Source organism: Piliocolobus tephrosceles, chromosome 8 (genome assembly GCF_002776525.5).
Source record: "Piliocolobus tephrosceles isolate RC106 chromosome 8, ASM277652v3, whole genome shotgun sequence".
In the NCBI taxonomy this organism is placed as follows: domain Eukaryota; kingdom Metazoa; phylum Chordata; class Mammalia; order Primates; family Cercopithecidae; genus Piliocolobus; species Piliocolobus tephrosceles.
The window spans coordinates 5,497,479-5,513,145 of NC_045441.1; the positions used below are offsets into that span (position 1 = coordinate 5,497,479).

The 15,667-nt window shown below is 55.3% G+C and overlaps 1 protein-coding gene and 1 long non-coding RNA gene across 2 annotated transcripts in view; one reads left to right on the forward strand and one right to left on the reverse strand.

Annotated features, from left to right (window-relative positions):
* Positions 1-5,452, forward strand: part of LOC113220091 — a 15,821-nt gene extending 10,369 nt beyond the window's left edge. The window contains exons 2-4 of the long non-coding RNA XR_003307040.2: positions 1,227-1,371; positions 1,456-1,588; positions 4,252-5,452. This is a non-coding gene — a long non-coding RNA (uncharacterized LOC113220091). The remainder of the gene's footprint in view (positions 1-1,226; positions 1,372-1,455; positions 1,589-4,251) is intronic.
* Positions 5,453-6,942: 1,490 nt separating this feature from the next.
* ACTB (actin beta) lies at positions 6,943-10,459 on the reverse strand. Its single transcript, XM_023197872.2, has 6 exons — positions 10,274-10,459; positions 9,323-9,451; positions 8,952-9,191; positions 8,068-8,506; positions 7,791-7,972; positions 6,943-7,678 (listed from the first exon to the last, which is right to left on the reverse strand). The coding sequence occupies exons 2-6, from the start codon at positions 9,443-9,445 to the stop codon at positions 7,535-7,537; spliced, it is 1,128 nt and encodes a 375-aa protein (XP_023053640.1). The 5' UTR covers positions 9,446-9,451; positions 10,274-10,459; the 3' UTR covers positions 6,943-7,534.
* Positions 10,460-15,667: the final 5,208 nt, after the last annotated feature.

A 15,667-nucleotide genomic window follows, 5' to 3' on the forward strand; every position in this document is an offset into this window, starting at 1 on the left:
TTTTATTTTATTTTATTTTGAGACGGAGTCTCGCTCTGTCACCTGGGCTGGAGTGCAGTGGCCGGATCTCAGCTCACTGCAAGCTCCGCCTCCCGGGTTTCCAGCATTCTCTCCCCTCAGCCTCCCGAGTAGCTGGGACTACAGGCGCCCGCCACCTCGCCCGGCTAGTTTTTGTATTTTTTAGTAGAGACGGAGTTTCACCATGTTAAGGAGGATGTTCTCGATCTCCTGACCTCGTGATCCACCCGTCTCGGCCTCCCAAAATGCTGGGATTACAGGCTTGAGCCACCGCGCCCGGCCATTTTTGTTTTTAAACCAGAGTTTCGCTCATGTCACCCAGGCTGGAGTGCTATGGTGCAATCTCAGCTCACTGCAACCTCCACCTCCCAGGTTCAAGCAATTCTCCAGCCTTGCCTCCTGAGTAGCTGGGATTACAGGCATGTGCTACCACGCCCAGCTAACTTTTGTATTTTTTTTTCCAATACAGAGTCTAACTGTCACCAGGCTGGAGTGCAATGGCGCGATTTTGGCTTACTGAAACCTTCGCCTCCCGGGTTCAAGTGATTCTCCTGCCTCAGCCTCCCGACTAGCTGGGATTATAGGCAACTGTCACCATGCCCAGCTAATTTTTGTATTTTTAGTAGCGACAGGGTTTTGCCATTTGGCCAAGCTGCTCTTCAACTCCTGACCTCAAGTGATCCACCCATCTCAGCCTCCCAAAGTGCTGGGATTATAGGTGTGAGCCACCAGGCCAGGCTTGAACTGCATGTCTGGACTTCTCACTCATGACGATCCTCCCACCCATACCTAATGGCCTCAGGGTCGTTGCATGAGCTACTCACCTTGTTGAGTGGCCCTCACCCCACCTCCGGCTAATTTCTCTTTTTTTCTTTTATTTTTTTTTGAGACAGAGTCTCGCTCTGTCGCCCAGGCTGGAGTGCAGTGGCGCCATCTCAGCTCACTGCAAGCTCCACCTCCTGGGTTCACGCCATTCTTCTGCCTCAGCCTCCCGAGTAGTTGGGACTACAGGCGCCCGCCACCACGCCCCGCTAATTTTTTGTATTTTTAGTAGGCACGGGGTTTCACTGTGTTAGCCAGGATGGTCTCGATCTCCTGACCTCATGATCCACCCGCCTCGGCCTCCCAAAGTGCTGGGATTACAGACGTGAGCTACCGCGCACTGCCAAGGCTAATTTCTCTTCATCTTCCTCACATCCCTTCTGCAGAAGCCCTACCCTTCCCTAGACCATGTCACCACTCCATTGCATCCTCTGCCATTGTCCCTCAGAATATTCCTAGATGGCGTTTATCACTGTGGATAGTTATCACCATTCAGGGTTTTGGCTAAGATCAAGTGTACCATCACCGTGAGTAATTAAATATGCATTTTTAATTAATTAAATATTTAAGTAATGAAATACTCATATTTGATTAAATAGTTGCATTTAATTACAGGTGGCTTATACCTGTAATCCCAGTACTTTGGAAGGTGGAGGCAGGAGGATTGCTTGAGGCCAGGAGTTTCAGACCAGTCCAGGCAATATAGCGAGACCCCCATCTCTATAAAAAATTTTTAAAAATTAGCCAGGTAAGGCCAGGCGCGGTGGCTCATGCCTGTAATCCCAGCACTTTAGGAGGCCGAGGCAGGCTTATCATGAGGCCAGGAGATCGAGACCATCCTGGCTAACGTGGTAAAACCCCGTCTCTACTAAAAATACAAAAAAATTATCCAGGCGTGGTGGCAGGCACCTGTAGTCCCAGCTGCTCAGGAGACTGACGCAGGAGAATGGCGTGAACCCAGGAGGTGGAGCTTGCAGTGAGCCGACATCGTGCCACTGCACTCCAGCCTGGGCGACGGAGCGAGACTCTGTCTCAGAAAAAAAATAAATAAAAGGAAAGCGTTGGCCAGGTGCAGTGGCTCATGCTGGTAATCCCACCCCTCTAGGAGACCAACAGATGGAAGGATCGCTTGAGGCCAGGAGTTCAAGGCTGCAGTGAGCAACGATCACACCAATGAACCAAGCCTGGGCAACAGAACAAGATCCCATCTCTAAAAATAAAAATAAAATAGCTGGGCACAGTGGCTCACGCCTGTAATCCCAGAACTTTGGGAGGCCAAGGCGGGTGGATCACCTGAGGTTAGTAGTTCAAGACCAGCCTGGCCAACATGGTGAAACCCCATCTCTACTAAAAGTACAAAAAAAAATTAGCTGGGTGGCCGGGCGCTGTGGCTGAAGCCTGTAATCCCAGCACTTTGGGAGGCCGAGGTGGGCGGATCACGAGGTCAGGAGATCGAGACCATCCTGGCTAACACGGTGAAACCCCATCTCTACTAAAAAATACAAAAAACTAGCCATGCGAGATGGCGGGCGCCTGTAGTCGCAGCTACTCGGGAGGCTGAGGCAGGAGAATGGCGTAAACCCGGGAGGCGGAGCTTGCAGTGAGCTGAGATCCAGCCACTGCACTCCAGCCCAGGCGACAGAGCGAGACTCTGTCTCAAAAAAAAAAAAAAAAAAAAAAAAAAATAGCTGGGTGTAGTGGCGGTGCCTGTAGTCCTAGCTACGAGGGAGGATGAGACAGAAGAATTGCTTAAACCTGAGAGGCAGAGGTTGCAGTGAGCCGAGATCACACCACTGCACTCCAGCCTAGGCGACAGAGAGAGACGCTGTCTCAAAAAACTAACAAGAAGAATAAAATAAAATAAAATAATAAAATAAAATAAAAGGACTGATGCAGTGTACCTGCTACAGTCACCCCTCCAGTTGTTACTGATATGCCCATTTCTCAAATGGGGACATGGGCAGTGAAGTGACTTCCTAAAGCCACATAGACAACGTGTTTGACAATCAAAGGATGCTCCATTCTGTCTTGGAGGTTGTTATCTCCTCTTTGGGCCTCTGTCTCCAATCAATCCATGCCTCTGAGATGCACACGCTACACCACCCCCCCAGGTGACTCCTCTGGCCTCCGGAGGCAGCTCAAGCGTTCTTCCTCCAGGAAGCCCTCTGGGGAAGCCTACTCAAGAGTGATGGCCCAGTTAGCCAGGCACAGTGGTACACATCTGTAGTCCCAGCTACATGGGAGGCCGAGGCAGGAGTATTGCGTGAGTCTAGGAGTTGGAGGTTACAGTGAACTATGATCACAGCACTGCACTCCAGCCTGGGTGACAGAGTGAGACTCCGATTGTGAGAAATGAAATAGGCTGAACGTGATCGCTTATGCTTGCAAACCCAGCACTTCGGGGAGCCAAGGTGAGTGGATGACTTGAGGCCAGGAGTTCAAGAACAGCCTGGGCAATATAGCAAGACGTCATCTCTACAAAAATAAAACAAGAAAAGAAAAAGAGTGACAGCTTCTCTCTCCCTGTCTCTCCCTATCCCCAAGTCTACCCATGTTCAATGATCTTTTGCTTTTTTCTTTTTTTTTTGTGGAGTCTCACTCTGTTGTCCAGGCTGGAGTGCAGTGGCACGATCTCAGCTCACTGCAACCTCCACCTCCCAAGTTCAAGCGATTCTCCCACCTCAGCCTCCTGAGTAGCTGGGATTACAGGTGCACGCCACCATGCCCAGAAAATTCTTTGTATTTTCAGTAGAGATGGGGTTTCATCATGTTGGCCAGGCTGGTCTCGAACTCCTGACCTCACGTGATCCGACTGCCTCGGTCTCCCAAAGTGCTGGGATGACAGGCATGAGACTGCACCTGGCTCCTTTGCTGTTTTTGCGGGGGGACGGAGTCTCACTGTCTCCCAGGCTGGAGTGCAGTGGCGCAATCTTGGCTCCCTGTAACCTCCGCCTCCCAGATTCAAGTGATTCTTCTGCCTCAGCCTCTGAGTAGCTGGGATTACAGGTGCACGCCATGCTGCCCGGCTAATTTTTGTTTTGTTTTGTTTTTTTTTTTGAGACGGAGTCTTGCTCTGTCGCCCAGGCTGGAGTGCAGTGGCCAGATCTCGGCTCACTGCAAGCTCCGCCTCCCAGGTTCACGCCATTCTCCGGCCTGAGCCTCCCGAGTAGCTGGGACTACAGGCGCCGTCACCTCGCCCGGCTAGTTTTTTGTATTTTTTAGTAGAGATGGGGTTTCACCATGTTAGCCAGGATGGTCTCGATCTCCTGACCTCGTGATCCACCCATCTCGGCCTCCCAAAGTGCTGGGATTACAGGCTTGAGCCACCGCCCCTGGCCAATTTTTGTATTTTTAGTAGAGATGAGTTTTCACCGTGTGTATTTCTAGCCCTCTTCCTTTCTTTTGGAGTAGGGGGTGGCAGCAGAGGCTTGTGCAGCCATGCCCAAGATTAAGGCTGGGACTTCCTTGGCAAGGAGCAGGAGCTGCTGAAGTCGCTGGTCAACCTATGGGTGAAGCTGTCCCAGCTGTGCGTCACCAATGTCAGCAGTCCCCAGTCTTTTGGCACCAGGGACCAGTTTTGTGGAAGATAATTTTTCCATGAATGGGGGCGGGGGGATGGTTTTTGAATGATTCAAGCACATTATGCTTATCGCATACTCTATCTACTATTATTACGTTGTAATATGTGATCAACTAATTCTACAACTCAAGATGATATTGAATCAATGAGAGCCCTGAGCTTCTTTCCCTGCAACTAGACAGTCCCATCTGGGGGTGATGGGAGATAGTGACAGGTCATCAGGCATTAGATGCTCATAAGGAGTGCACAGCCACCGGGCGTGGTGGCTCATGCCTGTAATCCCAGCATTTTGGGAGGCCAAGGTGGTGGATCACCTGAGGTCAGGAGTTTAAGACCAGCATGGCCAACATGGCGAAACCCTGTCTCTGCGAAAAAAACAAAAACTAACCAGGGGTGGTGGCACATGCCTGTAATCCCAGCTACTCAGGAGACTGAGGCAGAAGAATTGCTTGAACCGAGGAGGCAAAGGTTGCAATGAGCCAAGATCACGCCACTGCACTCCAGCCTGGGTGACAGAACGAGACTTCATCACAAAAAAAAAAACAAGACAGAAAAAAATTGAGACAGGATCTCACTATGATGCCTAGCCTGCATTTGGACTAAAATGACCCACCTGCCTCAGTCTCCCAAAGTGCTGCGATTACAGGTGCGAGCCACCATGCCTGCCTGGTCTATTTTAGTTTTTAGAGTCAGGGTCTTGTTCTGTCACCCAGGCTGCAGTGCAGTGGTGCAATCATAGCTCACTGCAGCCTTGAGCTGCTGGGCTCAAGCGATCCTCCCACCTCAGCTTCCCAAAGTGCTGGGATTACAGGCATGCGTCATCACGGCAGGCCCAATTAGGTAAGTTTTGAAGTATGTCTACACCCGCCAGACCACCACCAGAATGACATAATGAGTATCACCTGATGCTCGTGTTCATCAAAGCCTCTGCTTTCTTCCCATGATCACAGCATGTCATTGTACACTCATTTGCCTTCATGCTTGTGATGTCTTCCCCATTAAACTGGGTGCCTGGTGAGGACAGGGAACACATCTAGTTGGTTCTCCTCTATACCTGCAGTACCTGGCACAAATAGTGATTGGATGGACGGACGAATGAGTGAATGAATGAAGTCCTCATTTCCAGACTGACAGCTCCTCCAGGGCAGAGTCCTTGTCCAGGTCATCTCAGCAGCCTTGGGCCCGCCATATAGTGGTCACTCAATGGATGGGTGTTTAAGTGGCCCAAGGTGGCCCAGGGCTCATCACTGCGGAAATCAGACCAAAAGAGCTGGAACCACCCCAGACAGTCCTTCAGGGGACCTCCAAGATAACCCAGGAGGAAGGGGACCACCTTCCTCTCTGCCAGCAGCCACTGTGCACAGGTGAGGCCATCCTAGGCCTCCTGGGAGGACTGAATCATTTCCAGAACAACTGCTATGCACCAGGTGGTGTTTTGGGTAAACGGCATCCCTGCAAAGGATCCTCACCCTCTTTTCTTCATTCTCTGCTTGTGTCAATCACAGCTTCTAGCAGAGGGAAGGGAGGCCAGGCTTGGTTTCTTCTTGCAAGAGTATTTAACTCAGGGCCCTGCAGAACAATGAGAATCTGACCTGCAACTAGCTGGGCATGCTGGGGCGTGCCTGTGTAGTTTCAGCTACTTGGGAGGCTGAGGCAGGAGAACTGCTCGAGCCCAGAAAGTTGAGGCTGCAGCGAGCCATGGTTGTGCCATTGCACTCCAGCCTGGGCAACACAAGACACCGGCTCAAGAATAGAAAAAGAATCTGCCTGCAGTGCCAGGCAGGCCCTGCTGTCCAGGAGTCTGGATGTCTCCCTCTGCAGTAAAGGTCACGAAGAAACTGGCCGAGGCCACGGGATGGCACCCAGTCTCCAGTCACAAGGCAGAATCCAGACCTCAGCCCACAGCTAACCAGAGCTGTCTGCAGACCAGATACGGTCCCATGACTGTGATTCCAGGTTCCCCAGTCTGGGTGAATAGGCAGGAATCCCAGCCTCTCCTCAGCCTATGGGAGCCTGGGCCAGGCTGACTCTCAAGGGTGACCCTGACAGCCAACACTCCATATGGTGAAGGAAAAGGTGTGGCAGCTATAAACACCCCCCACACCCCCACTCAAGAGAACACCACACTAAAAGTTGACCCTCAGGGAGTTCCACTCCCAGGAAATGCAGGTAACCAACCAACCCCAATGAGGAATGGCACCTGGGCCAACAGACAACCCAAAATAGCCCATCCCACCTCAAGCATATGCACGGAGTACCACAGAAACTAGGGTACCTGGGAATGGGTGGAAGGGCCAGGCCAGTAACTCCCCAGTAAGCACTGAATCCTGCTTTCAGTAATTCAGTAAGACCTGAATCCTGAACCTCCCCCACCGGCTAAGGCTGCTCAATGTTGACGCGGAAGGGACCTTGGCCCACCTCCACTCTAGGTAAGGACAAGTTGGCCCCCACCACCCCAACCTTCCCCAGGGTTCACCCTCCGCTGCCCACAACCCAGTCATGCCACAAAGTCACGCTTGGCCTCATTTGTAAGGTGTGCACTTTTATTCAACTGGTCTCAAGTCAGTGTACAGGTAAGCCCTGGCTGCCTCCACCCACTCCCAGGAGACCAAAAGCCTTCAGACATCTCAAGTTGGGGGACAAAAAAGGGGGGGACAGGAAGGCTCATCATTCAAAATAAAACAAAATAAAAAAGTATTAAGGCGAAGATTAAAAAAATTTTGCATTACATAATTTACACGAAAGCAATGCTATCACCTCCCCTGTGTGGACTCGGGAGAGGACTGGGCCATTCTCCTTAGAGAGAAGTGGGGTGGCTTTTAGGAGGGCGAGGGACTTCCTGTAACAATGCATCTCATATTTGGAATGACTATTAAAAAAAAGAACAATGTACAATCAAAGTCCTCGGCCACATTGTAGAACTTTGGGGGATGCTCGCTCCAACCGACTGCTGTCACCTTCACCGTTCCAGTTTTTAAATCCTGAGTCAAGCCAAAAAAAAAAAACCAAAACAAAACAAAAAAAAACAAATAAAGCCATGCCAATCTCATCTTGTTTTCTGCGCAAGTTAGGTTTTGTCAAGAAAGGGTGTAACGCAACTAAGTCACAGTCCGCCTAGAAGCATTTGCGGTGGACGATGGAGGGGCCAGACTCATCATACTCCTGCTTGCTGATCCACATCTGCTGGAAGGTGGACAGCGAGGCCAGGATGGAGCCGCCGATCCACACGGAGTACTTGCGCTCAGGAGGAGCAATGATCTGAGAAGGGAAGGGAACAGGCAGTGAGAACCCTGGATGTGACAGCTCCCCACACACCACAGGGCCCCATGGCCCACCTGCCCAGGTCAGCTCAGGCTGGAAAGACACCCACCTTGATCTTCATCGTGCTGGGCGCCAGGGCAGTGATCTCCTTCTGCATCCTGTCGGCAATGCCAGGGTACATGGTGGTGCCACCAGACAGCACTGTGTTGGCGTACAGGTCTTTACGGATGTCCACGTCACACTTCATGATGGAGTTGAAGGTAGTTTCGTGGATGCCACAGGACTCCATGCCTGAGGAGGAAAGGAGGGCCAGACTTAGCTTCCACAGCACAGCCCCAAGGGTGACCCTCAGGTCAGGCAGGGCCGGGAGGCGGGTCTCCACTCACCCAGGAAGGAAGGCTGGAAGAGCGCCTCGGGGCAGCGGAACCGCTCGTTGCCGATGGTGATGACCTGGCCATCGGGCAGCTCGTAGCTCTTCTCCAGGGAGGAGCTGGAAGCTGCCGTGGCCATCTCCTGCTCGAAGTCCAGGGCAACATAGCACAGCTTCTCCTTGATGTCACGCACGATTTCCCGCTCGGCCGTGGTGGTGAAGCTGTAGCCGCGCTCCGTGAGGATCTTCATGAGGTAGTCAGTCAGGTCCCGGCCAGCCAGGTCCAGACGCAGGATGGCGTGGGGGAGGGCATACCCCTCGTAGATGGGCACAGTGTGGGTGACCCCGTCACCGGAGTCCATCACGATGCCAGTGGTACGGCCAGAGGCGTACAGGGACAGCACAGCCTGGATGGCCACGTACATGGCTGGGGTGTTGAAGGTCTCAAACATGATCTGTAAGGGAGAAATGCACCATGTCACACTCAGGAAGCTACTGGAGACAGCCAGGACAGATGGGGGACATGCAGGAAGTGCAAAGAACACCGCTAAGTGTGCTGGGGTCTTGGGATGGGGATTCTGTTCAGACCTACTGTGCACCTATTGAATACACACTCCAAGGCTGCTTTACACCAGCCTCATGGGCTTGTCACACGAGCCAGTGTTAGTACCTACACCCACAGCACTGTCTGTTTTAGACACCTAGTCAGAGAGGCAAACACCAGAAAAAGAGCTCATCTGGGAAAAAGCAAATAGAACCTGCAGAGTTCCAAAGGAGACTCAGGTCAGAGAAGAGAGTCCTACGGAGAACGGCAGAAGAGAGAACCAGTGAGAAAGGGAGCAGCTCCGGGAGGCCAGGAAGGAGGGAGGTGGCCACCACAAGATGTAGCGGGCCACTTACCTGAGTCATCTTCTCGCGGTTGGCCTTGGGGTTCAGGGGGGCCTCAGTCAGCAGCACGGGGTGCTCCTCAGGAGCCACACGCAGCTCATTGTAGAAGGTGTGGTGCCAGATCTTCTCCATGTCGTCCCAGTTGGTGACAATGCCGTGCTCGATGGGGTACTTCAGGGTGAGGATGCCTCTCTTGCTCTGGGCCTCGTCGCCCACATAGGAATCCTTCTGACCCATGCCCACCATCACTCCCTGGGAAGGAAAAAAGGCGCCCTGAGCACGAGCGAGGCCCCCACCCCAGAAACCGGGAGACCCCCGTGCAGAGAAAGCGCCCTCGCCTCCCGCTCGCTCCCGGGGCCGCCCCACCCACCCAGCTGCCCTACCTGGTGCCTGGGGCGCCCCACGATGGAGGGGAAGACGGCCCGGGGAGCATCGTCGCCCGCGAAGCCGGCCTTGCACATGCCGGAGCCGTTGTCGACAACGAGCGCGGCGATATCATCATCCATGGTGAGCTACAGAAAAGCCGGGCGCGCTGTGAGCCGAGGTGGCCCCCGCCCTGCCCACTTCCGGCGCGCCGAGGCCTCAGGCCGCCAGGGGGCGCAGGCGCGCGCCCAGATTGGGGACAAAGGAAGCCGGGCCGGCCGCGTTATTACCATAAAAGGCAAACACTGGTCGGAGGCGTCCCCACCGCGCGCGGCAGGAAGCCAGGCCCCCCACCCCCTCCCAAACGGGAGCCGGCCCCGCCTCCGCTCCGTTCAAATAGCGCCGGGTCGGCTCGCGCGCGCGCGCGCGGCGACCACACCCTCAGGCGGCCGGCGGCGCGGGCAGGAAGTGCGCGCAAGCGCCCCGAAGCCGCGGCGACCCCACCCCTTCCGGCGGGGCCAGCCCTTGCCCCAGCGCCCAGGCCGCAGCACCCCGGGCCCCAGAACGCACGCGCAGTTAGCGCCTTGAATCCCAGCGCGCACGCGCAATTAGCGCCCCAAGCCCCAGGACGCACGCGCAATGGCGCCCCAGCACCCCCACCGAACCTGGCGGGGGCTCCGCCGCGCCCACCCTGCATTCCCCACTGGCAAGAGGCCGGCTCGGACAAAGACCCCGCCGGCTGCCCCGGTCCGGAGAGCAGCACCCCCAGAGCGCGGCCCCGCGCCTCCAAACTGGAGCGGGGTGTCCCCACATCTCTGGAGGCCCAGGGGTTTCTCCCGCGTCTCCCACTGCAGTCCAGTCCCCACATGCGACCCCCGCTGCGGCGCAGGCGGCTCTGCACGGGAGAAGGGGCCGCGGCCTTAGGCGGCTGAGCCGGGAGCCGCCTACCAGGGCCGGCTGGCCGGGCTTACCTGGCGGCGGGTGTGAACGGGCGGCGGAGCGGCGAAGGCGAGGCTCTGTGCTCGCGGGGCGGACGCGGTCTCGGCGGTGGAGGCGCGTCGCGCCGCCGGGTTTTATAGGGCGCCGCCGCGGCCGCTCGAGCCATAAAAGGCAACTTTCGGAACGGCGCGCGCTGATTGGCCCCGCGCCGCTCACTCACCGGCCTCGCCGCACAGTGCAGCATTTTTTTACCCCCTCTCCCCTCCTTTTGCGAAAAAAAAAAAAAAAGAGCGAGAGCGAGATTGAGGAAGAGGAGGAGGGAGAGTTTTGGCGTTGGCCGCCTTGGGGTGCTGGGCCCGGGGGCTGGGGGCGCGCGCCGTGGCCCCCGCACCCCACGCTGGGCAGTGCCGGGTTCGGCCCCGCATGGCCAGGCCTGCCCGTCTCTCGGGCCCCCCACCCACCGCGGGACATTCTAGGTGTGGACGTCTCTTGGGCACTGAGCGCCCAGGTGGGGTGGACCAGGGTGTGCACGGGTGCCAGGGTCCTGGGTGCTGTGCGCTTCTGCAGAAGGAGCCCTTGGAGGGCATGGAGTGGCTAGGCAGTCACTCCCCCTTGCCGACTTCAGAGCAACTGCCCTGAAAGCAGGGTCTCAGGACCTCTGGCTGTGGGGCTCAGCTAGCGAAATGGGCTGGGTGGGTCACTAGGGAGAGACTTGGGCTTGAGAGGTAGAGTGTGGTGTTGGGGGAGTCAGGGGGCTCGCGGCCACTTAGAAGTCGCAGGACCACATTGCCCAGGACAGGGCAGGCGCCAGCGGTCCAGTGGCTGGAGGTGGCCTGGGATGAAGGCTGCAAACCCACCCAGCCACGGCCCTGGGAAGGTGGGCTCTACACGGCCGGGAAACTTTCCCCAGGAGCTGCCTGAGGGTAACGCGATCACGCCCAGCCAAGACCAGGCCTGGGGCGTTAGTGGGTGACCCAGGCAGCTCCAGGCACTGCGGGGCATGGGGGCTGGGTCTACACAGCCTGGGTCTGCGCCCACCGTTCATTGAATGTCTGCTATGCGCAGCCACAGCTGAACTGCCCTCCCAGACCATCTGGAGGCCGCAGGGGGACTCTGGGGACCAAGACTCCATGTGCCAGAGAGGATTGGGGGCGGGGCGGGGTAGGAGCTCAAAGCCAGCCTGGGAAGACCCTCTCCCTGTCACCCTTTCTTGCCTTGGGTCTGTCCACTGAGTAGCACACAAGACCCGGGTGGCCAGGGTCGTTCTGCTCTGGGAATGAGAGACTGTATGTACCCAGCTGGTGGACATGCAGTGATCAGTGGCGTGGGACCACAGAGGGGCATCCAGCTCAACCTAGAGGAACATGCCCTCCTCCTCGTCCCCCTCCTTGGAGGTGGTGACAAGAAGCTGGATTTTTACACAAAAATAGGAAGGGTGGTGAGGTGGGGGCACTTCAGGCCTTCCGGGGGCTTTGCAGCACGTAGTAGGTGTTCATTGAGTGTATGTTGCAACAGACAAAGATGAGTCCATATAAGGACGTGGAACCTGTGGCCAGGAAGGAGGCGGCTTGTTCCAGTTCAGGGTACAAGGCTGTGCTCAGTCAGTGGGACCCACTGCTCCCTTGAAGGTTGCAGAGGCCACAGTCCGGTGGGAAAGATGACCACCACCCAGCACACAGTGGCAGACACGGGTTCACAGTCCAGAAGGCTTGCTAGGCCTCCTCCATCACCACCCCACGCAAGGGCAAACTTTCCCAGCCTGTATACTCCCTGCCTCCTGAGGATGGGACTGTCCTGTGCCTGGCCTTGTATCTTTCAGCTGCAGGCGTCTTGCCAGCTGCCTCAGGACCTGCCAACCCTACAGTTCACCAGGCCGGCGTTGTGAGGCGATGGGCAGCGGGACCTTCTTGCTGCCTGTTGATGAGGGCTGGTTCTGGGGGTTCCTCAAACAGTGAACTGGGTGGAGTGCTATGGGAGGTGGGGATGGGACCGGATCTGCAGAGCAAGGATGGGAGGCTGTCGGGTGGGCGGCTCCAGGCAGCAAGGTAGGGTGCAGAGCAGACCTGATCCCCAGGCAGGACCTGTGCTGCCACTGGGCCTCCACTCAGCTGGCCAAGGGACAGGAGCTCCAGCCCCACCCCACCCCAGGCTGCAGCATTCCTGGCCTATCCTCCTGGCTTGTGGTTCCCTCTGTCTGCAGCGGCCACTTCTTGGTGCTCTCCTATGCACCCTTCAAGTCCCATCCCAGAAAGTCCGTCTTTACGGAAACCTTTTAGCCTCTGCAACCACGCCTTCCTTCCGACCTCAGACCAAGGCGTGCAGCTGGCATTTAGAACTGGGCCTCACCCACCAGGCTGCGAGCCCTCCCAGGGTCTCCATCAGCCCCACTCCTTCCCACCACACCCACCCCAGGGCTCCTCGCTGTTGAATGAGTGACTGCCTGGATGTCCTCAGATGGCAGGTTGGAGGTGGCCGAGCAGCCTGGGGTGAGGGGCAGGGAGGAGCTGAAGAGAGAAAGCAAGCAGCGGAGCAGGAAAAGAGGAAGTAGAACTGGCTGGCCAGGGGGCGGGCTGAACAGGGGAGAAGTGAACAGGTTCTCTTCTGCGCTTGGGAACTTTGCCCTGGAAGGGAGTTTTTGGAGCTGTCACTTGGGTATGCACGCATTCCCCAGAGAACCCTCAGTTGAACTCAGCCAAGGGGACTCCACCTGCCTGGCTGGGGCTTTTGTTTTTTCCCCTCTAAGCCTTTGCTTTGGTGACGCCCCCACCCTGCAAGGCCTCCAGGCAACCGACTCTTACAGCCCAGACCCAGGGACCACTCCTTGGCCCTCCCGCAAAACCACCACCCAGCCACCTTGCCCTGGGCACCGAAGCCCCCTCCCTACCCTGCCAAGAGGGAATGCAACCTCCTTTTTATTACTGTCATTTTTTTTGATACAGGGTCTTACTCTGATGCCCAGGCTGGAGTGCGGTCACAGCTCACTGCAGCCTCGACCTCCTGGGCTCAAAGCCCTCACAAATAGCTGGGACTATAGGCACACACTTCCATGCCTGGATGATTTTTAAATTATCTGTAGAGGTCAGGCTTCTCACCATGTTGCCCGGGTTGGTCTCCAGCTCCTGGGGGCTCAAGCGATCCTCCCACCTCAGCCTCCCAAAGTCCTGGGATTACAGGCGTGAGCCACCATGCCCGTCCTCAAGCTCCATTTTTTAGAGGAAGGAACTGAGACAAAGTTTCCCTCCTCGACTTGAAGGAGGATGGGCACAGTTCAGCACCCTGAACATAGTAGGTGCTCATGAGAGGATAATGAATGAATAAGTGAATGATTGAAGGGGTGCAACATTCCAGGAGACACACCCCCATTCACAGACTAGGAAACTGAGTCAGGACTGGTGAAGTGCTCAAGTCCCCAAATGAGGTGGGAAGGACTCTAGGCTCAGGGCCCCAGAGGCGGCAGCCCCGCCTCCTGTCTCACACTGCCCCTCCCTAGTAAAGTGTCCCCTGGAATGTCCCCAAGGCCCAAGTCCAAAGGCTGTTTGAAAGTCTGAATTCCTGGGCCCCACCTCCCTCCTCAGCATTTATCACCTGAGGCCCAGAGAGGACACCATCAGCCTGTGGTCACACAGCAACAAGTGGGGGCTCTCCGGCTGGGGTGTGATGGCTTATACCTGTAATCCAAGCATTTTGGGAGGCCAAGGAGGGAGGATCGCTTGAGCCCAGGTGTTGGAGACCAGCTTGGGCAACATGGGAGATCCTACCTCTACAAAATTAGCTGGGTTTTGTGGCACATGTCTGTACTCCCAGCTAATTGGGAGGCTGGAGCAGGAGGATTGCTTGAGCTTGGAAGGTCAAGGCTATAGTGAGCTATGATCAAGTCACTGCATTCCAGCTTGGGTGACAGAGGAAGACTCTGTCTCAAAAAAAAAAAAAAAGGAAAATTAAATTTAAAAATTGGGTGCTCCAGGCCAGGCGTGGTGGCTCACGCCTATAATCCCTGCACTTTGGGAGGCCAAGGCGGGTGGATCACCTGAGGTCAGGAATTCAAGACCAGCCTGGCCAACATGATGAAACCTTGTCTCAGCCGGGCGTGGTGGCTCAAGCCTGTAATCCCAGCACTTTGGGAGGCCGAGACAGGTGGATCACGAGGTCAGGAGATCGAGACCATCCTGGCTAACACGGAGAAACCCCGTCTCTACTAAAAAATACAAAAAACTAGCCGGGCAAGATGGCGGACGCCTGTAGTCCCAGCTACTCGGGAGGCTGAGGCAGGAGAATGGCGTGAACCTGGGAGGCGGAGCTTGCAGTGAGCTGAGATCCGGCCACTGCGCTCCAGCCGGGGCGACAGAGCCAGACTCCGTCTCAAAAAACAAAAAAAAAAAGAAAGAAACCTTGTCTCTACTAAAAATACAAAATATTAACTGGGTGTAGTGGTGCATGCCTGTAATCCCAACTACTCAGGAGGCTGAGGCAGGAGAATCGCTTGAACCCAGGAGGCAGAGGTTGCAGTGATCCAAGATTGCGCCATTGCACTCCAGCCTGGGCAACCAGAGCAAAACTCCGTCTCAAAAAAAAAAAAAAAAAAAAAAAGTTGGGTGCTCCAGCTTTTATTCATTTAAAAATAAAATAGCTGGGCACAGTGGCTCACACCTGTAATCCCAGCATTTTGGGACGCTGAGACAGGAGGATGTCTTAAGTCCAGGAGTTCAAGACCAATCTGAGCAGCATAGTGAAACCCTGTTTCTACCAAAAAATAAGACAAAAATTAGCTGGGCGTGGTGGCATGTGCCTGTAGTCCCAGCTACTGGGGAGGCTAAGGTGGGAGAATTGCCTGTGCCCCAGAGGTTGAGGCTGCAGTGAACCAAGATCATACCACTAAATTAAATTAAAAAATTGGGTGCTCCAGGTTTATTTATTTAATTTATTTTTAGAGATACGGTCTAGCTCTGTGACCCAGGCTGGAGTGCAGTGGCATGATCACAGCTCACTGCAGCCTTGACCTCCTGGGCTCAAGTGATCCTCTTGTCTCAGCCTCCTGAGTAGCTGGGACAGCAGGGATGCCACTACATCTAACATTTTTATTTTTATATCTTATGGAGATGGGGGTCTCTCTACAATATAACAGGGTCTCTCTCCCTATGTTGTCCAAGCTGATCTCGAACTGCTGAGCTGAAGTGATCCTGTCACCTCAGCCTCCCAAAGTGCTGGGAATAGAGGTGTGAGCCACCACACCTGGCCTCAGTTTTTTGTTGTTGTTGTTCGTTTTCAGTTGTTTTGTTTCATTTTATTTTATTTTGAGATGGAGTCTCACTCTGTTGCCCAGGCTGGAGTGCAGTGGTGCGATCTCGACCCATTGCAAGCTCCGCCTCTCGGGTTCACACCATTCTCCTGCCTCAGCCTCCCGAGTAGCTGGGACTACAGGCGCCCTA